General features: G+C 40.5%; 1 protein-coding gene across 3 annotated transcripts in view; it reads left to right on the top strand.

Annotated features, from left to right (window-relative positions):
* The first annotated feature begins 774 nt into the window (after positions 1-774).
* The window catches only part of SLC10A7 (solute carrier family 10 member 7), a 146,488-nt gene continuing 121,954 nt past the window's right edge, over positions 775-25,308 (top strand). The window contains exons 1-4 of one of the 3 annotated variants that reach the window (XM_038134375.1): positions 779-1,039; positions 4,477-4,559; positions 8,445-8,581; positions 12,757-12,832. In XM_038134375.1, coding sequence (XP_037990303.1) covers positions 940-1,039; positions 4,477-4,559; positions 8,445-8,581; positions 12,757-12,832 — 396 coding nt within the window. In that variant the 5' untranslated portion in view covers positions 779-939. Of the gene's footprint in view, positions 1,040-4,476; positions 4,560-8,444; positions 8,582-12,756; positions 12,833-25,308 lie in introns of those variants that run through there. The other 2 variants (XM_038134376.1, XM_038134377.1) reach the window with 2 other exon arrangements.

The raw sequence follows: 25,308 nt of genomic DNA, 5'->3' as shown, positions 1-25,308 counted from the left end.
GTGGAGCACCAGGTTGAGGTTTTTACGATACTCTTTTACTAGAAGGGGCTCTAGCACTGAGGCTAACCAGGGAACCGCCCGCCGCTGGGAAGTGGCTGGCCCGGCTCGGGCGATGCTGTCGCCATGTCGCGACAGGGGCAGAACGGGTGCCTTTGGGTCTGCCCAGAACGGACAGGCAGGCGCTCAATGGGAACTCCCGGGCGATCCCGATCCACGTGTCCCTGGCGGCGGCGGCGGCGCAGCGCCGGGACGGGCGGGCGTGAGCGCGCACCGGTAACAGGTGCGTGAGGAGGCGGCGGCTCCTGCCTCCCGCGGCTGCGGGGAGCGCCGCTGCCGGTGTTTGCCCAGCCAGCCCCGGCCCGCGCCCGCCCTCACGGAGCGATCCCGGATCCCGGATCCCGCCCCGGCGCTTCCCGGCTCGCGCCCGCCCTCCCGCGCGTCAAACGCCGGCCGTCACGCGGGCGTTGTAATGCACCAAAAGAGCGCGCACCCTCGCGCTGCGCCCGCCCCGCCGCGACCGCCCAGCCCCGCGCCCGCCCGCCGGCACCGGCTCCGTGCCCGCGCTCTCCCCGACCCGCCCGGCGACGGCAGCCACGGAGCTGTCCCGTTCCCGCCACCGCCACCCGCGGTGTCCGCTCAGCAGGGGATACGGGGCGGGGGCGGCCGGAGCCGGAGGGGGGCCCCGGTTGCGCGTAGCCGTGCGGGCGGCAGCGCGGGGCTGCGCGCCTATTAGGAGGTGCGTGGTAGCGATGGCGGCGGTGGGTGAGACTTTTCCCGTCAGCGGATCCGGCTGGCCCTGCCGGCGGGCGGTGGGGCCGCGCCCCGCCCCGCGCCCGCAGCAGCCCCGAGCGGCCGAGCGGCACCGGACCCAGCCCGGCCGGGCCGAACCGGACCCAGCGGCGCCGGGCGGAGCCGATCCGCGCCGTGCCGGTCAGCGCCATGGGGCTGCTGGAGCGGCTGCGGAAGGAGTGGTTCATCCTCGGCATCGTGCTGGTCATCGCTGTGGCGCGGCTGGAGCCCGGCGTCGGCGTCAAAGGCGGTGAGTGCGGCGCGGAGTGCGGGCGCTGTGCCCCGGCAGCCCGGCGGGGCACCGGGAGCCCCGGGACTTTGCCAACTCCCGGCGGCCGCGCTGCCCCCGCGCCCCGTCCCGCCCGCGCGGGGTCCCTGCCCTCCATCGGCTCCTCTTCTTCCCTGCTTCCAGCCACTGCTCCTCAGGGAGCCGGGAGCTGCTCCCGCCTGTGTTCCCGTGTCTGTGCTCGGCACTGTACAGGTGGCTGGAGGAGCGTCCTGCTCTTTTGGGATTAGGAGTGATGGAAGCCAAGCGGTGACTGGCTCGGAATGTGCTTCTGTTCAACTAAGTCATAACTTCCAGAGCTGTGGGCATGAAGTCCCGGCAGCTTAGGGTATGGATTTCTGCCGTGTGGGAGCTTCCCCGGAGGTGTAGCTGAAGGGCTATTGTGGTAAACTCTCAGGTGCTGTGTTTCGGCCAGACCTTTTCTTTCGCTTTATAGTAGGACGCTTGTATTTTAAAGTTTTGGAATTTTTTTTGGCCTCGTTTTTGTTCTCTCTTACTTCCTCATGCAAGGTGGGGGAAAACAGAGAAACTGATCCTGTGGGAAGTGGTGGCGTAAAGAATGCGTACGCGGGGCAAAGCGGGTCTGTCCCTTGCAAAGCAGGGAGGGCTTGTGAGTTTCCCGGAACAAGGGCTGATGAAATAGCCACTGTTATTTAAACATGAACAATGTATCTTTAAGTATAAACGTTGAGGGTGTATCCTGTTCAGTTTCCACTGGAACTTCAGCTCCAGACGTTCACAGATTTTAAGAGCAAATTAAATGTTGTATTTCTTCTTCCTAATTGTTCTCTGATGGCTTGAGAAAAGGGATGTAGAACACTTCAGTAGAATTTCTCTAGCAGTTCCATGTTATGTGAGAGGAGGAAGAATCTATCTGTGCCTTTATAGGCACCGTTGGGTTTTTTTTAATTTTTTTTTTTCTTAACAGAGCTGAATTTTGAGGATAGACAGCCTCTCACTGAGGAGCCAAACTTTTGCCACCTCTTAGGTTCTGGGGAAAAAAAGAAAGTGATTAAAAAAAATATGGCTGTGAACACATGCTGTGGCGACTAAGGCTCCGGTGCTTCATGGAGTTCAGGGCAGGCAAATTCCTGCTGTGCAAGGATCCCTTCTAACATCGGCGTGCTGTTCTGCGTGGGTGAATGGAACCCACGTGGAGCTCCTCGGAGGATCCGTGCTGTGTTTTCCGCAGACCTTAGAGACGACTTGAAATGGATAGTATCAGGTGTTTTGTCCCTTTCTGCTTTGAGTGCCGTGCTAATTGTTAGCAGCCATGTGGGAGGTCCTTTTAACTAGAATAGGAGATAATTGTTCCTCGGCTCACTTCCTGCATGGAAGCACTATGATGGAGCACTTCATTAAATTATCCTGCTGCAAAGAGATGTCAAGCTTTGACACACTGTATTGTTCCTGGGACAACTTGCTTGAAAAAATCTTGGAAGCATTGATTGAAAGTACTGAGCACATGTTCCCCGTAGTGGTGTCCCCTCCTCTGAAACTATGGGATCTCAGTGCTCTGAGGAAGAAAAATATTTCTTTTTAAAAGCAGAAAGAGATGAGGGGTGGGAAGTATCAACACATGAAAAAACCTTAGTTTGTCATCTTCCAGCTGACAAAGCCATGCACGGTAATTTGCAGGGCTTTAGTGAATAGTATGGATGGTCCAGCATCCATACCCGTGGAAGATTGTGCCATAAATAACAAAGATTTGTGTTGTTGTCACCTTCATGACATAAGCCAAGCCATTTTTGTGTGTTTTCCTATTTGATCAATGAGCCCATTTAGTTCCTTTGTGAAAAGAATTTTTCTGTTGTGGCCAGAGCTCCCTGTGCTCCTCGAGTGTGTGGTTGCTCTGGTGGTAGAGGCTTCTCCTGGGAGAAGGAGTTCAGGTAGCCCAGTGAAAAACCAGAAACCAGTAAAAAACTGAGTCCTGGAGAACCCATTTTAGCCAGATTAACCCACTGCCTGTCTGCTGTATGTGCATGTACATAGAGACTCTAATCTTCTAAAGGATTAGAAAAAAGAGGTAGTTGTGTCTATAAAATATAGTTTTCTGTAGAGCTATATATATTTATATAATCTTTTGGGGTTTTTTCCTCCCATCTATTCAGTTAACGTGCCATAATTTTGCAACTAGTCATGTGCTTTGTTACAACTGTAACTCTTGCATTTCCTGTCTTATTTTTACCTTAGTCTTCCTGTATGTAGCTTGGTGAGGGGTTTTCGGCTGTTTGGGGCTTTTGTGTGTTTGTTTTGGTGTTTTCTTGTGTTTAGCACACACACTTTTAGTGCCTTGTCAGCAGAGTTCTCTCTGAGAGTAGGATTTGGGTTGAAGTGACTTGAGATGCAAATTTGACTTGTACAATCAAGTCCCTCTGCTTTAAGGACCATTGACCTTACTCCAGTGTGACCATCAATGTATCATTCATCTGGGGAAGCAGAAAGGTTCTTCTCTTCTGCAGTGGTGAGTCAAGGCTGGCTTGTTTGCTGCTGCAGTTTTGCTCAGGACAGCTTAGGGTCACTTGTAGAGTGAGGATATTACTTTGGTCCTAAGTAGACTGCTAGTATTTTCTTTCTAACGTAATATCTGGTTGAATGCTCATGAAAAAATGAGCACATACATTTTATGCTTGGTGGCCTCTGAAGGCAAAGTGTATTAAGAGAATTTGTCATTTTTATAGGAGCGTAAAAAAAGACTATATTTTAATCTCCCTGAAAAAAAGTATATAAATATATACAAATGTGAGCCTTTAATAGAGAGGAACCCTTGGTGGTGCAGGTATATGTCCTTGCTGTTCTCACTGCAGCAGTGTCTGAAATGCATTATTGTGGGGCTGGAATGAACCATTTTGAACCATTTTCTGTTGTGAGGGGAATAACACAGAATTGTATTGCCCCGAAGAAATTATTGCAAGGTGTGATTTGGGTTCTTCTGTGCGGGCAGCTAGACAGGTGTGTGTGTGTGTTGTAGGGAAAGAAGTGAGAGGTAACTGTGTGAGGGATGTCAACGGCCCTGTGAACATACCAGCTAATATTTTCATTGCAGTGTATGGTTTGAGTTTGCTGATGCTGTAGGGATAGTCTGATGGCAGAACTGTGAAAGGCTCCCCATTTTCAAATTTCCATAATTTGCCTGTGAGTTCCCAGTGGCCTCTAATCATGGAAGTCAAATTTATATGATGGCCTAACTCACTCTGCACTCACTGGTTTACTTTTATTTAAAAATGAATAGCATGCTTTCTGTAACTTGACAGAAATGCCATTCTTTTTATTAGAGACTTTACTGATTAGACTTTCTCCAGGTATTTTTAAAAGTATTCTCATTTACTCTGATATAGTATATGCATATCACTTTCTCTTTGACAGTAGTTCACTTTGTTCTCTATGTCTGTATTTTTTAGGACCCCTGAAACCAGAAATTACCATAACTTACATTGCCGTTTCAGCTATATTCTTTAACAGTGGACTCTCCTTAAAAACTGAGGTACTGTAATTTCTCATTGCTTCTTTCCTGTTACGCTCTAAAAATTTTTGTGTTCCTTTTGATCAGATTTGAATGTGATTGGAATGGTGGTGGTACTGGGAGGATGGCTAGCAAGAGAAGATAAATGTTAGATGTTTAAGGAATAACCCTCCTTGATTTCAGAAAATGCTTCACATGGTAATGAAAATGATAAGAGGGATAGTGTGAATAAATGTCACCTATGGGTGACATTTGGGTGGTTTGTGGGTGGTTTGTCTCTGCTCAGCTTTAACTAAATGGAAGTGATGAGCACAATTTGCAGACTGGATCTACACCCTGATTGTGGCCCAAACCCAAATCGGGGTGAGATGTAGCTGTTCACTGCTGGATTGATGGAAACAAAGACCTGGTGGCTTTAAGTTACCTGGTTTGGTAGGGCCAGGGCAGCAGCTACGATCAGCACAAAAGGGTTCCCTTGCAGATACAATGTCAGTGTACAAGGGCAAAGTCTTGGCAATCTTTTCCCATAGGATTTTGTTGTGGACAGGTGTATTTGAGGTACCTACACTCTGGTGCATATGACAGGCACTGAGATTTGTTTAAAATTTTGTGTCACACGTTATTCAAAGAGGAACAGTCTGGGATTCAGAAGAGATAAAGGGGGAAGTAAAGGAATCATGGAGGAAGGAAATGATGGCTATGGGCCGAGAGATGGAGCAGCCAGAGTTGAAATGAAACACTGCATGTCTCTGCTGGTCTAGTTTTCTGATTCCTTTGTGCTGTTGACTAACAGGGGATGCTATTCATAAGTTGCATGATACTAATGCCTGAAAGAGTCATCATGATTTTGTCCAGCTGTCTCTTGGTGGACTGGGATTTGAGTGAACACGTGCATTTAACAACAAAAAAGTCTCTCCACCTGTATCATGGTTATCGTGATGAACATTCATCTTTTCAACTTCAATGGAAATATGCTGTGGAGAGGCACTCTCTTCCACAGAGAAGGAAGTCAAAACACAAACCTGAGTAGTATTAATAGAGTGAAGTTTTCCTCTTTCAGGCTTAGGAATCTTTGCATGCAGAGAAAAAAAGTAATTTTTTTTTTCCTTTCACTAGTTTGTATCCTTGAAACCTTGTATTTGCGAAGCAGCTATGAGAAATCAGTAACATTGTCAAACTCTTGATTAGATTCTTCAGGCTAGTTTACATTTAACTTCTTCCAGTTAAGGTGACGTGACTGCCAGTTTTCTGGGCAATGTGTCATGTCTCACTTTGAACTTACATAACTTTTTTTCCATCTATGGTATTAAAAGCAATATATTGATGTAAATGAAGCTTTTAAAGGAGCTTGTTTATGGTCAGGTAGCTGATCTCAGATTGTTTTGGGAGCAGCAGTTAGGGCTGGTGCTGTTATCCAGCTTCATGATGAAGCTGGGCCTTTCCTGAATTTCTGCCATGGGGGTTGAAGACAGAAGAAGAAAATAATTTCTCACATTGTAGCTTGTGCTTTTACTTTCTAAAGTGTATGTTAAAAACAATCCTTTATGTGTGTTAGGTGGCCAGGTCATGTTTTTATTGAAATACTTTGAGGCATGTTTTAGTTGTTTAAGGCACAACCTAAAGTTGATGTTATTACTCAATTTACCTTTCTATTGGATTGCAAAGTATATGGTTTCTGCTTTTGGTTTATTTGTTCTTGACCTGCGTATCAACTGTTCTACCTTAGATAATGTATTAGTTAGATGGAAACTAGTGTTTGGTATGCTTTATGACAGGATGAAAAGTTTGTTAAGTGTTAACAGAGGCCTTCTGATAAATCTGACAAAATTAGAAATAATGATGCTCTTTTAAGGTTACACTTCTGGCTAAATCTGCTGTGTAAGTGCATGCTCAAAAAATTTGCTAGTGTGTTCAGAAGGCATTTTACAGAATAGTTGGCAAGATTCAAGGAGAGCCTGTCTGTGCATGGCCTTGTTACACTTTCAGAACCAGAGGTGACCAAGGTCCTCTTACATTTGTAGAAATACTCAGTGTTCTCTGACAAGAACATTTCATTCCACCTTAATATAATGCTATTTCAGTTTGCAGTGACTGGGTAGCTCGCTGTTTTAAAGCAAATACCTCCCATAGGACTCCAGAAATTAAATCACATACTTGAGTTATCCGTTTCAACGAGGAATTTGGCAAGGCACTGAGAACACTGTTTGCTCTGTGCGGGTATTTGCTCAGAGGAGTCCAGCTGTGACTATCAGAAGAGTGGCTGGATGGCAACAGGGACCCACACCAGCCAGGGAGAGGCTGGGATAAGCTCCCTAAAGGGTGTGAAATACTGGGGAAGACAAGGTAACCTGTTCTGTCTGGTGTGCAGTAACAGAGTCGTAACCAGCAGCTTCCAGCAACTTTTTTTAGGTGGCAGATATATTTTTGGATAAGCCCTTGTAAATTGTTTAAGAGGGTGAAGACTGTTAGCCTCAATGTTTATGCTGTGATCACTCACTCTAAGACATACTATTATAATAATAACTATTCTAAATTACTGTTACTATTCTCAAAGGCAATCACTGGAGACATTTTCAGGACTGGTAATTTAGATCTGCAGAGATTTGTTCCATCAGTACAGCATTCCTCCATGCAGTAGGTTGGCTGTGTTGTATCACCTTCCTTGCTCCCTGGAAAATTACAGTGAGGCTTTCTTTCTGTCTTGAGTTTTGGTTTTGGGAGTATCACAGAGCCTTCTTTAAAACCCTCTGGTTTTGAGGCATTTTCCAATTGTAAAAATATGAAATTAGAAGGGTACTTATGCATGTGAGATACAGATAGATAGATACGTTTAATGCATCTGGATTGTCAGCTGGAGAATCCCAGCAAATTAGATTTTGAGTAAGAGTGCTATCAGTTCTTTTGCATTGTTTACTTGAGAAGAGTGCGAATTACTGTAAGAGAAAGGAAGAGGAATTTTTATTCTCAGTCTGCGAGATGTGAAATGAATTGAAATGTGCAAGGCTCTTTCCTTGTACTAAAAAACCTGTGTAGAAGGTTCTTGAAGTGTCTGAAAAGCCAGAAACAGAGAGACACAGAGCTAGCTGAAGAGGTTTTTTTCTTTAAGGGCACTTGATCACCTCACTGGAGTGCTCTTATGCTATTTAAAATTAAGTTTTTCGTTGCTGTTTTCTGAGTCTCCAGTGGTATTTTAGACTTTATTTCTCTGAAATTTATGGCTTTATGGCTTAAAGTTTTTAGCTTGTTATGGTCTTGGTATGTTGTCTTTCTTTGTTATGCTTCATCAGCCAATTTTTTTTTTCCTATAAATTTCCTTTTGATGCAATAAATAATCAAAGACTGCTACTTTGCTTTTAGGGAAAAAATAACAAACATAAAAAACCTCTGACTCCACAAATGAATGGTTGGTAATACAAACATCCATAAACTTGGGGGTTTTTTGTTTTTTTTTTTTTTTTTTTTTTTTTTTTTTTTTTTTTTAGTAGTATAAATGAGAATCACTGTTTGTGACTCTCTTTAGACAGAGGAACCTAAAATCATGTGCTCCCTACAAGTTTTCATGATTCTTGATATCAAAAGTCAGAAAAGTAAACAGCCATCAGTGCAGTTAACACAGATTTTGAAGCCATGACAGAGTGCTAAGGCTGCCTGCTGAAAAGCTGCTGTTGTGAGAGCTACACTATTATTGAAGTGGTGGACAATTCTTGTGGAAAAATGCCCAGGAGCAGACAGCTTTTATGTTGTCTGGATGTACTTCATTATTCAAGAGATCAGATGATCCCTAAAGGTGACTTTTTGACGTGCACTCCTTTTGTATGATAAAGCTGATCCTAGTTTTAAAAGCACAAACGTGATCTTACTTCAGCTGTTATGACTGCAACTTCCTCTCTTCTTTTTCTTTTGCAGGAGCTGACAAGTGCTTTGATGCATGTGAAACTACACCTTTTTGTCCAGATTTTTACACTTGTGTTCTTCCCAACAGCAATATGGGTCTTTCTTCAGCTGTTATCAATCACACCTATAAATGAATGGCTTTTAAAAGGGTATGTTTAAGTATAATGGAGTGAAAAATATTTGTAGCTGTCATCTTAAAGGGCTGCTTACCCTGCAACTGGTGTTTTGTTGTATTGTGAACAGATTTTGATGGGGTTTTTTTGTGCTTTGCTGTTGAAAACAAAGTACATGCACAAGATTATCCCTTCAGGAACCTGGTCTCATTTTCAGAAGGTCTGAACAGTCTTATGTGTAGGGAGGTTGCAACAGGTTAGCCTTCTTTTTCACAAAATACAGCTGATGTGTTTGGTCTCAAGGAAGGTGGGGAGGAAAGAAAAGGAATGCTGAAGGAAAAGCATAAATCAGTGAATAAATATTGTGTATGCCACATACTGGTCTTCTGGTTTTAAGTAATTTGTGTTGAGTATTTCTTGCATGGGTTCAGTATCTGCTTCCAGCTAAATTATGGGGGAAAAAAAGAGTAAAGTTTTTGTAAGACAAGAACTTTGTGATGAGCAGAAACTAAGTTACCATGAAAACGGTGTGTTTTAAATCTTGCCAATGTGCAAAGCTGCATGAATGGTGTACTAGGGATAGATGCTATGTAAAAAAAAAAAAAAAAGAAAGTTAAAAGGTTTTTTTTTCTGGAATGGGAGTCAATACTCAGTGCCATGCAGGTATACTGGAATGTTTGAATGTTAAAAATCAATTATTTCAGAAAACTACTGAAAGAATACTGAAAGAATCCCCATTGTTTCTTACTGCTTGGTGAAACATTGCTTGGGGAGTTCCTTGTCTTAAATGTTTAATGAAAAAGCTGCTCATGTTTATGTTTCTACAAGGCCTAAACCTAAAAGAGCATTTCATTTTGTTTGTAAGAAGCTTCTCCTGATGCTCGATCAAGTGTGAATTGGTCCAAATGATAGTGAAAAGGTGACACTGAGACAACATCAATTAAAAGTTAACATTTTTTTGCTTAACAGTGTCAGTAAAGCAAGGAAATAACAAGATTGATATATGATGTTCATTTGTATTTAGCAAATGCTTGTATTTAGAATATCCTTTGTAGTAAAGGGTATTCTTTAAAATAAAGTAGCTGAGAAAAAACTTTGCAATTAGGAGAAATATGTGATTTTCCACAGTAGCCAAAATTCCTTCCTAATCCATGGAGTTTCAGTTTCTGAAGTGCAAGGTGAAAGAGATTTTTGTGGGCTTTTTGGTTCCATGAAGCATGTCTCATTCCTCTTTCCCATGAGTCTTATGCCCCTTTGGTTCTTAGTACTTAAGTGACATGATCTGTTGCATGCATGAGTATCATTATATGTATATGCATGCACAGCTGTAAAACTGGTTGTAAAACTTGGGATGTATGTATTTTTGTAAAGAAAAGAAATACTTGTGTGTTTTATCTCTCTAAATGTGAAGCCTAAACCAGGCTCATTTTTCATGAGAGTGTGTCTGTGTCTTTCTTGTGTCTTGCTGTACTTCTGTGTGCTTCAAGCTGCCTTTCAAGCACTTGTTCCTTGAGTACTGCTTCTGATTTAGCTTTTTTATCTTTTAGTGCAGTGCCTCTGTTGTATTGAGGCTTCATTGAAAGAATGATCAGATTGAGGAGTTTAATTAAGGTGGTTTGGTTGGTTTTTTTTTTTTTTTAAGAGTGCTTTCTTGAGAAATGCTGCTGTTCAGGATGTGCTCAGAGCAGCAGCCACTGCACTGGGAGCTGAACAGTGTGATGCAGGTGCAGAAGATACTGAGCTCTGTCCTAATTCTAGAATAACACATTTCAAAGCAGGTTCCTGTGTGTGTGTGTGAGGAGCTGATGTGAGGGACTGTGCTGTGGCAGCTCTGTGTAAACTAAAGTTCATCCTAATGCTCCACAGTTGTAGTATTTATTCCCTTAGAAATGCTCAAGTACCTAAGGAAAACAGGGAAGGGAACAAGATAGGTTTCATCAAAGCTGCTTCCTTATCACACATTTAGCACAGCATGTGGTGGAGGCTCAAAAAGGCCTGGAAAAACAGGCATGTGCTCCCAAGGGCATGCAGCACCCTTTGGCAGGGTGGCTTCCCTGGGCACTGCAGTTCTCCACTGCTCCCTACACAAGGTTATGCCTGAAGGGCACAGCCCACAGAACCTTTTCCATCTTGCATCAGAATGCATGGTGGATTCTCCCATCCTCCCTAATAGCCTGTTTTGCTGTAAGTGTTATTTGAGAGGCAGATTTGGGTGGTATCAGCTTTTTAGCTGTGTTTCTACAGCTGAGTGGGATTTTTTCTTTCCCCCCTCTCTGTCTGGGATGATATTAGGAAGTTTATTGCTTTGCAATTATTTTGAAATTTATAAAATAGAGGAGAAACTGACATCCTCCCAAGCATCCTGTAAGTTATTTTTTTTTGTTAGCTGACCAGGTTTTACATTGACAACATCTATTTGAAAAGGAGCATGAAGCAGGTTATTAATGTATGCACAGATTCACCTTTTCTCCACTTTTAGCATGTAGCATTTACAGCACAAGTGGTAAGGCATGAGATGCAAAGATGGGGTATAAGGTATGACTTTGGAGCTTTTACATCTAAAACATGAGACTTCAGACTCTACTACTCAGTTGTCTGTAGTGATATCAGCAGAACAGCAAGTGTCTGGAGCCCTGATGCTAGTACTCATAGCATGGCCTGATCCAGTGGAATATGTGAGTTGGTTGGTTGTTATCTCTAGTAGTCTGTTGGCCATTTAGAGGAATCTGTTTATCTATTGGTAGAATTGTGTAGTTGATACAAACTGAAAAAAAAAGTTTACAGGTGCATGTTTCAATACACTCAATTAAGAGTGTGTCCCTTTAGTGTGTACCAGTTTTTTTTAGAATAATACTGCTTGATAAGGATTTTTATTTTTAATCCCAAATGTGTTATTTTCAATTTGAGAGGGTTAACAGAGATTGTATGTATAAATCTTTTCCTTGTAGTATGGAAAAATCCCTGCCAGCTGAGATGAATGCTCTTGCATGCATTTTGTACCTCTTTGGATAACTCTGAATTTAATCCACTCCTTATTAGAGCAGGTGAGAAGTTTGAGGAGCTGGCTGCCACATAGGAGAGAAAACAGTATCACAGTGTAGGAGATGGACATCAGGACTGACATATGTTCGTTTGTCTGCTGGATATTTTCCTATATGTTTCCAAATTTTCCTGCATGGTTTCTTTTTCCTGTATTTCTTTTCTTTTCAATGTGAGCTTATTCTGCTGACAACTCTCTGCTGCCATAGCTTATTTCACTGTAAGCTTGCTCTATGCTTCCAAGGTTGTGCTTGGCACCTCGTGGTTGGATTTATATGATGGTTGCCTCTTTCCTCTCCCACAGAGTCTGTTGCTGACAAAGGGAATGCTGTCATTGTCACTTACTTGTTTCTTCTCTTTAAGCTTTTTGTATATTTGTAGAATATCAATTGCACTGTAATGTGCACCCTGGTGCCTGGATTTAATACTTGTTTGCAGCTTTTTGACACTGCCTTTTTCAGGGGTTCTACTGACATGGTTACAAATGCTAAGTAGTTCACCACTAGTAATTGATTGTTCTGAATTAGAATCTCAAGCTCTGATACTTGAAAACATATGTAGATTCCACACTTTTGGGAATTTTGCAATCTATTTCATTCCAAGCATTACTGTTCCTTCCAAGTCAACACAGTTTTTCTTCAGAAGCCCTCTTTTCCTTAGCCTCAAATTGAATTGTAATTTATTGTGGTGTGATTTTGTGAATTGTCTTTGAAAATGAAGGAAAGCTCACCAGTTTTTTCTTACTTTGCAACAGCATTTACTGTGCACGTCAATAACTTTGCACAAACAATGCTAAAAAAATGACAATAATAATAGTGTAAGAGAAAGCTGTTGATGCTTTGATGGCAGCCAGGTGATTTTATCTGGAAGTCTGAGTAGAGACATTTGTGAATGAGAGCTACAGTACTACAGATGGGGAATTGGAGTCACAGAGAGGTTAAGTGTTTGTGCTTTTTGCATGGTGACATGACTCTTCACCATGCTGACTGGTGAGAGATGGCATAGAAGTGCTGCCAGCAGGAGTGCTTTTCCTGGTCCAGGGCTGTAACTGACTGGAAACTGCACTGCACAGGTGATAAGACTTTCTACTTGGCTCTTTGGTATTTTAAGGTAGCAGGTTGCTTAGTGTTTGCCTCCTGTAAGGAATGTAACATTCTTTTTGTTGTTTTCAGCTTACAGACAGTGGGCTGCATGCCACCTCCTGTGTCTTCTGCTGTAATTTTAACCAAAGCTGTTGGTGGGAATGAGGTGAGTTTGCATTCTGGCTTTTTTAAACAGGCATTCAAACAAGTATTTATTGACGATGAACTCAAGTGGCAAAGCACAGACAGAAATGTGCTGTACTGTAGTTTGTAAAGCATTCTGGAATTAGGGGTTGGGTGTTGACTTGGTGTCAAACAAGGAAGACAGTGGTATGTTACGTGCTGGCATTGGTAAAACTGAAAGAAACTCACTTTTCTGAGGTGATACAAAGGTTTCTGCTAGAAATTAGTGTTGAGAGATTTCTGGTGGTTGCTACACTGGAAGTCCTAACCCTATAATGTTCCTGTGCTAAGTTGTAGTTATTGCATAGACCAATAGATTCACAGTGAAGTTGTGCCCCTGCAGAGATTCTTTGGATGTGTTCAGTATTAAGAGGTCCTGTAGTTGGAATTGCTCAAGCTTGAAGCTGCAAATGTATCCAGTGACATGGCAATACAAACATGGATTTAAATCTTAGATTGTTGTTTGAGACTGCATGAAGTGAAAATTCAGGGATTGTGGAGTTCTCTGACAGGGATGCAATGCAAAGTTCTCAATAGATAGGAAATGCTGGAATAGAGGTTGTTGGTGTAAACTCAGCTTGGTTGTGATGAATTTCTGCCTTAAAATGGCATATTCTGATGTAATTTCAGACTTTCTTTATCCACAAAGCACTTGCTGTTTTCAGGAAGGCCAGATAAATGGCATTTAGGAAATTAATCCAGCTGTGCTAATTAATGAGCTTGTTTCCTTTAGATTGGCTTCCTCATAGCTGCTGAAGGTGGTGGAGACCTGGTAGGTGAAGAAAGAAGGGAATTAACACTGACAGATGGGATTTACACCTGGGGCTGTTGGTTACTATTCTGAAGGGTTAAAGGCAAATCTTAATTCAGCCATAGAACTCCTGTATGAGGTTGGGTGGTTCACTTCAACCACATGTTTTAAATATGGCCATTAGTTGTGAACTTCTCATTTTCTGAGTTCAGGCTCTTGGGACCGATTAATGTCAGCTTTGAAAACACATGATAGCACTGAAAGAGATTGAAGTTGTACTTTGTACTGACAAAGTGCTGTTTAATTGCTTTATCCTCTGAAGAGAGACCCAAAGTATTTCAAGTCAACCATCTCTAATTATGGGCAATCCTGATGCACATCGCTGTCTGCCAGGTTGCTACCTTGGAAAAAGAACCATAAAATTGTCTGATGGAGGTGCTGGGGAGTAGTTACGATAAAGAAATAATTCAAGTACCTAATAGTGATCAACAGAAATGAGATGTTTTCCAGTTATGATTCTATATGTAGATGCTGTAAATTACAGCAAGATACCACATAGTGAACAGTGAGGATTAATTGAGTGAGTGCTCATTCAGCACTGTTTGTACTATCCTTAGAACACTCTGGAAAAAACTACAGTCAGATTGGTTAGTTGAAAGCCATATAATACAGTGTACAGGAGGGAGAGAGGTACTTCAGTTTCTTGACAATTAGAAAGCACTTTCTTATGGTAGTGTCCTTCAGGGGTGGTGAGGGTGTGTGCGTTTTATACCAGAAAAAGCTGGAAAATGGCTGCTTTCTAGTATGTGGTTGTATAAATCACTGACAAGGTAAGGTGCGAACTCTGATTCTTCTGTGCCAAACTGGTGTTAGAGGAATGTAAAAATGTGTACCTTGTAGTAAGTTTTACAGATAGTTGCTGGCAGCAGAGAGGGTGAATCAAGAATTGGGCCTTGGGAATTGAGGCTTCTCAGTCAGGCTCTAAGAGAATCTGTAAAGGAAAAGCTCCCTTTAAACACGCTCAGTGTAGACAAAGCGTGTGATGAAGTTATTGCCAAACTTGAGCATGCTTCCAGTGCAAGCATTGGAATTTGGAATTTGATGTTTCTTTGTTGTTCAGACTATTTTTTCTTCTGAAGAGCAGCAAATCACATCCCTCATGCTAGGGGAGGAAAACAGTCTTGCGTCTCTCCTTGCCAGACTTCAGCTGAGCTGTTACTGATGTATTTCTTGTTCTGATATAAGCAGAACATTGCTTTTTTTCCCCATTTCAGTTTGAATCCATTCTGATATATGAAGAATTTGAACCTGGGAGTCAATTGGAAATAGAAATGGTTATGCTGTGAGAGCATTTGTTCAAAATAATGTTTCCTAAACTGGTTTTTGCCTCAATGAATGTGTATCCCTTACCTAGAGAAATTGATTTGTCTGAGGATGTATCAACACTGCATAATGGAATATGAAGATAAATGAGCTTGCTCAGAAGGAATATAGCAAGGAAGCTCCACATGAAGTAATTAGCCTGAGAAGTGTCCTGCTGCTGTAGAGTGCAGACACGCCCTCAATAACTGCTCTGAAGGCTTCTTTGGATGTCCTGAAACACAGCACTTAAGAGCTGTGGTGGTTGCCTGTGTCATGACGGTGTAGAGGGGTTTAGGTTTCTTTAGGTCTAAGTAGAAGTGACTGTTAATTGTCAGTTTGGACTTGGGGTATTCTCAAAGAAATATCAGGCCCTGTGTCATGGTAGAAATAATAACCCTGGGGCTGGGGAAACATGGTCTCTATTTTTAGCTCTCTCATCAACCTTTTGGGTAAAGCTGGGTGAGTTACTGTGTCTCTGGGGTTGGCTGTGATGCATAATAGTGCATTTGTGTTTGAAGATCAGTGCTGAAAAAATCTGATATAAGATCTATATTTTATTGGGCTGGGACAGGGTAATTAAGTATTTGGTCAAGTGCTTCAAAAGTGACCCACATCATTAGAGGCTACTTGGGTGGTGGATTTTGCTGCATAATAATTGGAAAATTTGGTTGTGTGATAATAAAAGGGAGGCTTGCTTTCTTCTCCGTTTCTCCCTCACCCTGATTTTCCATCATTGCTCCTCTGATCTTTTCCTGTGTTACTGTCATTAACCCTGCAAGAAACTTTTTAAACCAGCCTATTCCTAGCTTTTGTCACAAATGCACTTAGTTCATTAGCAAGGCCAGTTTCAAGTGCTGAATGTTAGTTTGATATATACGAAGGCCTATATGAACAAAAAAAAGCTTCATATGCTGACTGGTGAAAAATGAGGAAGGATCACCATTAGAATGAAAACCTAATTTTTAAATTGTTGATACTTTCTCAATTACTTAGTTGTTTCTGTCAATCAGTCTCATGTTTTGTGTAGAGGACAGTCCATGAAGCTAAAAAAATTGGAATGAAAACCAGAAGGCCTCACATTTGTTCTTCACTCTTGTGCTGTGAAGGGTCAGGATTTTAATGGTGTAGCTTGACAGCACTGAAAGCTTTGTTGCGTCATATTTTTTCAACAAGTCTTGTAGTTTTTCAGTGAAATTATAAAAAAACAGTTTCTTTAAAAGTCTGCAATACAGACAAATAAATATGTTATCATTTCAAGGCACTGTTAAGACAAACCTATTAAAAGCTCAGAGATACTCAGACAGAAGTGCTGTAGAGATGCCAGATATTATTACAAAGTATTCAGACAGCAAATGTCATACTCTCCTTAAGAATCAAAGTAATGAAGAAAAGAGATTGAAAATTAGATCTATAAGTCTATTATCAGTTTGGGAGAAAAAGCAATTTGTGATGACTTTTATGGCAGCTTAATGACATACTTTTGAAAAGTGTAACATAACAGGCAGGAGCTGTGATGGAATTGTACAGATAAATCGTGGCAGACAGCTCATTTTGTTGAAGAATACTTTGGCTATTTTGCTATCTCATACACCACACAACCACTGAGGATTTTTTGTTATTGTTCAGTTGAGCTAGAGCTTGTACAAATCCTCTTAATCAACGTGCTGCTTTATTTTTTTTTTTTTTCAACTTCAATGTGGCTCTGCTATGCCCTTTTGTAAAACAAGGTGTTTCACATGCAAGACAAGATTTTGAAATATGAAATAAGCTAAAATGGAGAGAGCAGAAAGGTGTTCATGAAATAAGGTATAAAGTAAAAAAATAGTTCTATTATTGATTTTTAGATTTGTTTTTTGAAGCAGATGTAGAACGTAAAACTGAGTACAAATTTGCAAGGTCCACAGCTAACCTTTCTGAGAAAGAATCAAGGGAGAGCAGCAACATTTACCCAACAAATTATATACAATAGTTTTAAATGTTATTTTGGAAAACATAGCTCATGAATAGTTTCTGAGAAATGAAGACTGGAAAATTCCTTTGTTTGTCTCTGTGTTTTTGGGGTTTTTTTTAGTAGAAATAAAGAAAAAGTGAACTCTAACACTACTGTAAAGTCACAGGAAAGATATTGATTTCTCTAAAAATATCTGAAGTTCTTTGAACTGTATGTACATGTACATTAACCTTTTAGAAAAAAAATGAATAAAAAGAAGTACAAGCTCTAATGGTCTGTGATTCATACACTGACTGATGCACCAGTGTAGCATGAATGTTTACTCTTGGAAGGTAACACATGAACATTATGAAACAAAATTTTTAAAGATCTTCAGACAAATTGTGTCATGATATTTAGTTATCTTCTATAATATAGTTTTTCCTCTCTAAATGTAAGTCAGTAGTGTTGTCTAAAATTTGATTTACAGATTACACTTAAAATATTCATGTATTCAGGCTTTGTTTATGAAAGGGTTAGTAATTTCATTATATTGTTTTTAAACGTGATACTGTAAGAGGAAAAGAAATATCATGATTCTTTTACCTTTCCTAAGTAGTAAATTTTGTCTGCCTACACAGATTAAACAATTCTAAATGAAAATTAAATAATTCTACTATTAGATACGACACTGAATTCACTTGGAGAGCGTTGGAGGACAAATTTAGGCAAGATGTCTGTACTTCACATGTACAAATATGTGTTTGCATTAGCTTTGTATGTACATAGGAGCTGTTGTGCTGTTAAACTCACCCACTCTATTCTAGTATTACAGTCTAATTTTTTATGTATCCTAAGAGTTTACTTTTCTTTTATCAGTGCTGTGCTTTGAGCAGATGGTTTTTATTGAGCTATTTATTGATACTTAGGGTTTTTTCCTTCCCTGAGTGGTGAGTGCATTTTATATCCATCAATGCGTAGGAGGAACCCAAATTATTACTTACAATATGAATTTCTTCACTGTAATGTGTCCCAGTCATGCAGCTCCATTAGCTATCTCTAGAGCTCCTCATATCTTCTCAAGTCTTCCATAACCCAAAGCAGTTGGGAGTCTTTGGGGTTTTTCCCTTCTCTCACTGATCTCCTTTTGTTTATCAATAGTAGTTGTAACAGAAACCCACTAGTCAAACTGCTGAGAGGGAAGGGGATTTTCAAAAGCATACAGCTCTGCTCTTAATTCAGTGGAGCAAATCCAAGCTAACGTGAGGTGTGTGAAATCCCCAGTCAAGCACTTCAGCTCCAAGCTCTTTACTTTGTACAATGTTTCAGATTCTCCAGCACCTTTGCAAAGCAGCTGATTTACTAACCCAAGGTGTCAGTGGTTGAGTTAGACTTGGCGCAAGATTTAATTTTGTTTCTGGTTTCCATTACTTATAACTGAGGGTCTTTCATATGGCTTTCAAGGTGTCCAGTGGAAAAAGTTCTGGGAGTACAAGACAGTAGGGAACTGCAAGACTCTTAGAGCTCTGCAGATGTATGAAACAGAACTTGCAGTCTTGTGCATGTTCAGCCTTCCCTTGTAGCAGTTCTGCCATAATCTAGAATGCTGTAAAATAGGCTGTTTAAATTGCACTGAACTGGGCTGTGGCTGGAAGCTACCTGGAATCATCACAGCCTTGTGTTTTTACAGCTGCGTTTGCACAACTGTCCTAGATCTGACTTTGTAAGAGTGTTTTTAGAGGCTTTGCTGTTGCTGTTCTGCAGTACTTGGCTGGGAAGCCAGTTTTTTTTTGTCTGCTGTGGCACAGTCACTGACCCTGAAAGCTGTTTGTGGCGTAAAAAAGCCAGGACAGAAAAGGAGAGTCTTGCTCTCACGCTTGACAAAAGTGGCTTTTTAAAGAAAGGTGGTTTTGAATTTGTCTTGGGTTCTTTGTCTTGAATTTGTCTGCAGGTTAATTCAGTGCAAGGTTATATTGTGCAGGAGCTTCCTTTATTTAGTAGTGAGTGCTGTATGAAATGCATTGTGTATGCAAAGCAGGCATTTTTAATTGTGAGCAATTCAGAAATAGTTATATTAAAGTATTTGCAGGGAGTGGGGTCTAGTGCTCTAAAATCCAGGTTCTGTACTCTTTGCTGTTTGATTTTATGCCTGTTCAAGAGAGAGCAGGTATTTTGCTGGCAAGGAGAGTGTTACCTGCTCTTCCTAACTCAGCCTTTGAAGATAAACATGTTTTGGAGGGCAGTGAAAATTGGAAAGATGATTCAAAAAGTTACAAGTGATTTGTTTGCAGTAGAGTGGTTTTTGCAGTCTAAATTCCACTGAGCACCTGCATTCATTGTGTGAGGGTGGTTTTCTAATGAAAACCTTTCTTTTGGCAGAGTGATGCAGTTGTTTGCTGGCACTGAAACCCAGGGAAGTGCTGGGTGCTGGTTCCACTGTCCTTCACCTTCTGCCTTACAGCTCACTGCAAACCCATCAAAATTAAACAAATCTATTGAGAACAAAAATTGCCATTTTGGAATTTCTTTGATGGATTTAGTCAAGAAGAGCATTGCTGTTTGAGTTTTGACCACTGACTTGTAAATAGATAATGTTTGTTTCCTCTTTTTTGATTTACCCTTTTTGTGTTAAATCAAGGCTTCAGCATATTTCACTTGGAAAATTTTTTCTTCTATCCGAGCACTGTTTTAGCTGGCATGAATATTTTTGCTTAGTGGCTAATAAGAATATATAGAAAAGAAAGCAAATTGAACATTTCCATAATTTCTTTAGCTCTCTTTTTAGGTGTGCAGTATTAGGTCCTGATTTGTGAAAATGAAAGCTGTAAAACGTGAAGCAGGATTTTCAGTTAAAGTGATTATTCTCTTTAAATTTCATTCCTTTTCAAGGAAATGAAATTTATTTCATTATTCTTTTTTCATCATCGTGATTATGAAAGGGCATTGTGAATGTTTTTGTCTTCTAAATTGTTTGTCAATTTATTCAATATGTGTTAAGAAAATGTGTTTTACATTCTATGAGGAAAACCTCATTTGAAGACAGAACAAACTCCTAGGTTACTTTGTACACAACTAAATAAGCCCAATTTGTTTAAAATTCTTTCATAGGAGAAGTTTGGATATTTTAGAAGTGTTTTCCATTTGTACTTGTCTGGTAAACTGACTTTTTGTTCATTTGTTAATTAAAGCATATGGCAAAAAGCGTGGAGATCAGTAGAGCAGCAAATGTTTGCTGATTCCAAAGCATTTTTTGTCCTCCAGTTTCTGGAAAATATTGGCTCTATGATGAAGTCTGAAAAGAACAAGCTGCTGATAAACTGTTTCTGGACACGTTGAAGCAAAGCCATGTTCCCTGGGAACCCTTTTTCAGATGTGCAGACCCTGTGCTCAGGTGCTTTCCTGCTCAGCCAGGATTTTTGCTCATGTTCCCTCGTGAATATGTCCTTTCCTATTTGAAATCCAGTACTTTGCTGCCACTTTTAGATTAGCAGAGGGAGGGGAAACAGCAGCACTTCTGCACTTCAGCTGGTGCAGAAGCCTAAACTCTTGTACTCACCTGGGAAGCCCCTATGAGAAGGTGGAAGTTTTGAGGGGCAGGAGACTGGTGAAGGAGTGCCCTGGAAGCACAGCAGCCCCTGATAATTCATCTGTGTGATGGGGGAAAGAAGTTTTCCTGTTAAGCATAATCTTTGCCAACCCATCCAGTACCTCATGGTATATACTCCCTATACAAGCTGCATTTACAGGCTATTTGCTCCTCTGGCACTGGGGGTCCCCTCATCAGCCTCAGCCTGACCCCCCAGGTCTGTGCTGTCTGCCTCCTCATCCTGCCCTGCCCAGGCCCTTGGATGTATCCCCAGAGAACTGGCACCAGGTGGAATTTTCCCCAAGATTCAGGGGAACAAAAACTTGCCTTTGATTGAGGTGGATACAGTAGGTCTGACTTTGTCTATTTGTTCTTAATAGTAAAGACACGTTTAGTAAGACCTGCCTAAGCACACAGTTTTGCTTATCAGCAAAGAAGTCAGCAGCCATGTGCTAACCAGGTAGTCTAATGCAGTAATTCTGGTAATTATGTGGCACATGAGCTAAAGAGAGTATTACTGGGCTTGAACTGAACTGTGTTTGAGCTGGTGAGTTGAGAACAGCAGTGTATTTCCTGGATTAGTATGCCAGTTTATGTGTGTTACTTTAGTACAATTTTGCAACTTCCTGTTCTAGCAGATATTGTGGATTATTGCAACAGGATTCCCAAAATGTTGAATTTCGAGTGTGTGGATGACTTTGTTTAGTTAGACCTATTTCTTTTTTTTGGTTATATTTTAAAATTATCTAAATTAATTTTGTTTAATGATATGGTTGCAAAATATCTGTAATGTATATGGCAATACATACTTGAGGCATGCTGTGTGAGTGCTCCAGCTCCAACTGCATATCCAAAACCTTTTAAAAGGAAATCTCAATGAGCCCTATGGGACAAAGTAAATTATTACATGTGGTGAACTCTTAAGTCATAGACCAAGGTCATGGCAGTGAAAGTGTATTTCAAAAAGGTTTTATCTGTGCTTGGAAAGCAAATGAAATCTCTCATCATTAACTTTAGAATTATAGTTGTAAGAGGATTTTCACTAGAGGTGAAAGATCAAGTTCATGGCAGACATAATGGAGTCTGAAAAGTTATTTTTGAGCCATAATACTGGAGTGTGAAACATTCACTGAGGTTTTCACATTATTGAGTTTACAGCCTGTAATCTGGATACTGAAGATCAGAATGGTTGTCATCATTGCTACTGTTATGGCTTTATTTCAACCTTTGCCAAGGGGATTTTTTTTTTAATTGTATTTTAAAGATTCTCTAAAAAATGTCCTAGATTGTCAGGTGTGTCAGTCTCTGCCATTGCACACAGGCTACGTTAATAATAGCAATGATAATTCTTCTGTCGGAAGATAATTTAGTAAATCTGAATGATCTTAATGAATCCATTAAAGCCCATGTGCATGCAGGGATGTGATCTCTGTCCATATTTGCTGATAGCTCACATAAACCAGAAACAACAAATGGTGAAGGGAAACAGGGCAGAAAAGCTTAAGTAGGACTAAGGTTCTTAGAGACCCAGATTTTTATCCTGTCGATGGAAATGGGTATTTGTTTGTCTGTTTATCCAACAGAGTGTTCTGTTTTGCTAAACTTTGCACGTGCACATGCATTTCAGTGGTACCAATGGGCAAAAGATACCTGCCCAAGAGTAGAGTCTGAACTCTGTGCCTCTGCCTTGGGACTGGTTTTGCAAATATCCCTGCTTGTAGCAGCACTTACTTGCTTACAGAGTTTATAGTGCTCAGCCTGTTTGCTTGCAGAAGTGCTGAAACCTGCCAGTGATGTTTAAAAGATGAGCATTAAACAATCATCACCAAAAATGAATCTGCTTGTGCTTTTGCTGGCATGAAGGTGATTCCATTTATAGGAAAGTTTCAGCTGTTGCATTTTTATTCAGAATAGTGTGCTAAACCCTCTTTTCATGCCATTTAACTTTTGGGTTAAAATTCAATGTTTTGCTGTTTTGTTTTCTTAAATCCTTCTATCTCCTTAAGAAAAGGTATTTGTTCCTGAAGTTACATCTGCAAAAGACAAGCACATTAAATATTCTTGGCAAGTGTTATTTTAATTTCTTTGAATTAAAATAAAAATGAAAATAAAAAAAAAATTAAATTAAAATAAAAGTTAAAGTAAAAATTTCTTTGAGCTAATTCTACAGTAGTAGGATTTTGTAACTGGAACTACAGCAAGTCAGCTCTAAGAGTGGCTATCGACTTGTATTCTACTTGAGCAAAGTATTTTGTTTCAAAATGAATGTGTTTTTTGGGAAACATTTAATATATTCAATGCTTACAAGATTACTTACAAGTCCTATAAGAAGAGGAAGCAAAAACTGGCTTGATAGGTTACCTGTAATTCAAGAAATGCCGGCATTAAAATTAGATATAAAATCTCAGTTCTGGTCTATACATGTGCTTTATGCTTCTATGTGTTCTGTGCTTCTGTTTTAAAATTGTGGTCCTGCAATTTAGGAAATATATCCCATAACATTTTTTTCCTTTACTGTTAATATCATGTATGTTATCTCAAAAACACTTGCTGTACTTTCATTATCCAGATGGCCCAGAATATCAGTGTTGAGTAAGACTCTCTGTGTAGGTTATGTCCTCTAAGGCATATATTTTAATAATTTTAGTTGATGACCTCTCTTATACCTTTTCTTCTCAACCAGCAGTGTGTGGGCAGCTGTGAGGCATTTCTGTTTCTAAGCCTAGTCACAAATGTCTGTGACCTGTTGGCACTGGGATGTTTCTGCTGTTTGCAGCACCCGTGCCAACAGCTTCTGCATGGCTTGGTTCTCTGTAATTTATGATCTGAGGAACTCAGAACAACAGATGATATTTGTAGGTATGAAATACACAGAAAAATACTCAGTATTGTACAGTGCTGTCCTCAAATCCCTTCTGTGAGCTAGTAACTCTGGGGCATCTCTGCTTCAGAAGGGGTCTGCTGTCATGACCCCTTGAGAAACAAATGCCTCTGTTGCTACATTTGGGTTTCCAAACCTTCCTGAAACTCCCAGCTGATAAAACTCAATTTTGTCTCATCTTCTGCAAATAACAACAAAATATATACCTTGTAACCTTGATTTCTTTTAGTTGATTCCTAAGCATTTAAATTCAATGTTCTTGAAATTTAGACTATTCCATAAAATTACCTGTGTCCTATAGGTAACAATGTATACAAATTTAAAACACTAGCCTATGCAGTAGTTTTGTGTAACTTTGTTTTATGTGCGTGTGAACTCCTAGAACATAATGATACTTTATAACTGAGGTTCTTTGTGAGTCTGACATCTGCACTCTCTGTGATCAGGATTCAGATGTGCATGTTTGCCTTAAAAATGTGTAAAATCTTCCTCATTGTCTTAGCAGCACAGTTATGCTTACCAGCCTCCCAGTTCTTCCCCCCTCTGGGATTTTGGCATAGTGTAAGTCCTTGTGCACATTGTGTAAGCATTCTGTCATATCTCTAAGTGATCAGACTGATTTTAATTGCTCTCCTCTTCCAAATCATCAGCCAGTTGCAGCATGCTGTTTTGTCATCTTCCCTACTAGTATAAAACCACAGTGTAAATCTGTAGCAGTCTTCTGTTTCTCTGACTGTCTGGTTTTAATTTCAGTCAGTGTTTCTTCCAAACTGCAGGAGGATTTTACACTCAGACGAATGACTTGTCATGCTAACTTATCATACAGTGTCTTGTGAGGTGGATGACTCATTTAGCAACACTTCCAGCAGGTTCTGTTCATGGTTTCTTTATCAGCTTGTGGGTGTTTTTGTTTGGTTTGGGAGTAGTGGGAGGCAAGAGTATCTTTTAATACTTTTTTTAATAATTTTTTGCAGCCTAATGCAGACCTGCCATACAAGCAGATTTTAAAGAGATTTCCTGTCTTTCAGGCTTCAATTTCTTTCTAAATTGTGTGATGCAAGGCAATGGAAAATTTCATTTTGTCAGGTTATTTCCTCCTGTGGAACATATTGTAATATACTGAGACTTTATTCTGAGCCATCTCATTTCTTAGATGTTTTTACAAAACTAAAAATAGTTGAGTTGGGTTTTCCTTCTAATTAGCACATGCCAGCTGCTTCCAGCAAAAGAACACCTGTACTGCTAGTGAAGGTACCTGGAAACTTGGGCGTGATTCTTCTCCTTTATGCTAGTGGAAATCAGATATTCTTGAAGTCAAAGCAATGGGGTGGATTAGCGTAGGTGAGAGTCACAAAGGAAAATTGGATCAATGTGATTTCTACTAGGTGGATTCCAGAGGCAGTAATTGGTCTGAAGTGGTGTCCTTATGCAAAAGTGTGCAGCTGACATAAAGGCCAAGTAGATGGAAAACTAAACAGAGCACCATATCTTTTCCCACGGCATTCTCATGCTTAATACTGTCTTTTTGAAAATGTGGTCTTTATTTCAAATAAATGAAAATGCCTGTGATTTTAAAATAGAGAAGTAAAAACAAGTATCAGTACTGTTCATGCTATAAATGGTTCTAAAGGTGGAGCTTTATTTATGGGCTAAGTTTATGTCATTATCTTGAAGTTAGAGTAATTGTACTTATCTCTGGGAAGTGTGTTTCTCAGGAAACATCACTAAGCTTTCCCTCTACTATCTCCTTATGCAGGTATTACAGGACTGTAAAGTCATTTTATTAGCTGACAAACTGCTTAATTACAAGATAAGAAGTAGAGCCTTTCTCAGTGGAAGAAACGTGTAGTTCTTCCATCTACATTCAGAAGCCTATTTCCTCCAGCTTTCATTGGAGGCAAAGGCAGCCTCCAAAACCCAGGAGAATTTAATCAAAGTGTTTTATGGAT

This window comes from Motacilla alba, chromosome 4 (assembly GCF_015832195.1).
Source record: "Motacilla alba alba isolate MOTALB_02 chromosome 4, Motacilla_alba_V1.0_pri, whole genome shotgun sequence".
Taxonomy (NCBI): Eukaryota; Metazoa; Chordata; class Aves; order Passeriformes; family Motacillidae; genus Motacilla; species Motacilla alba.
The sequence above is the reverse complement of the archived record's forward strand: the minus strand, read 5'-3'. Positions and strand labels throughout refer to the sequence as shown.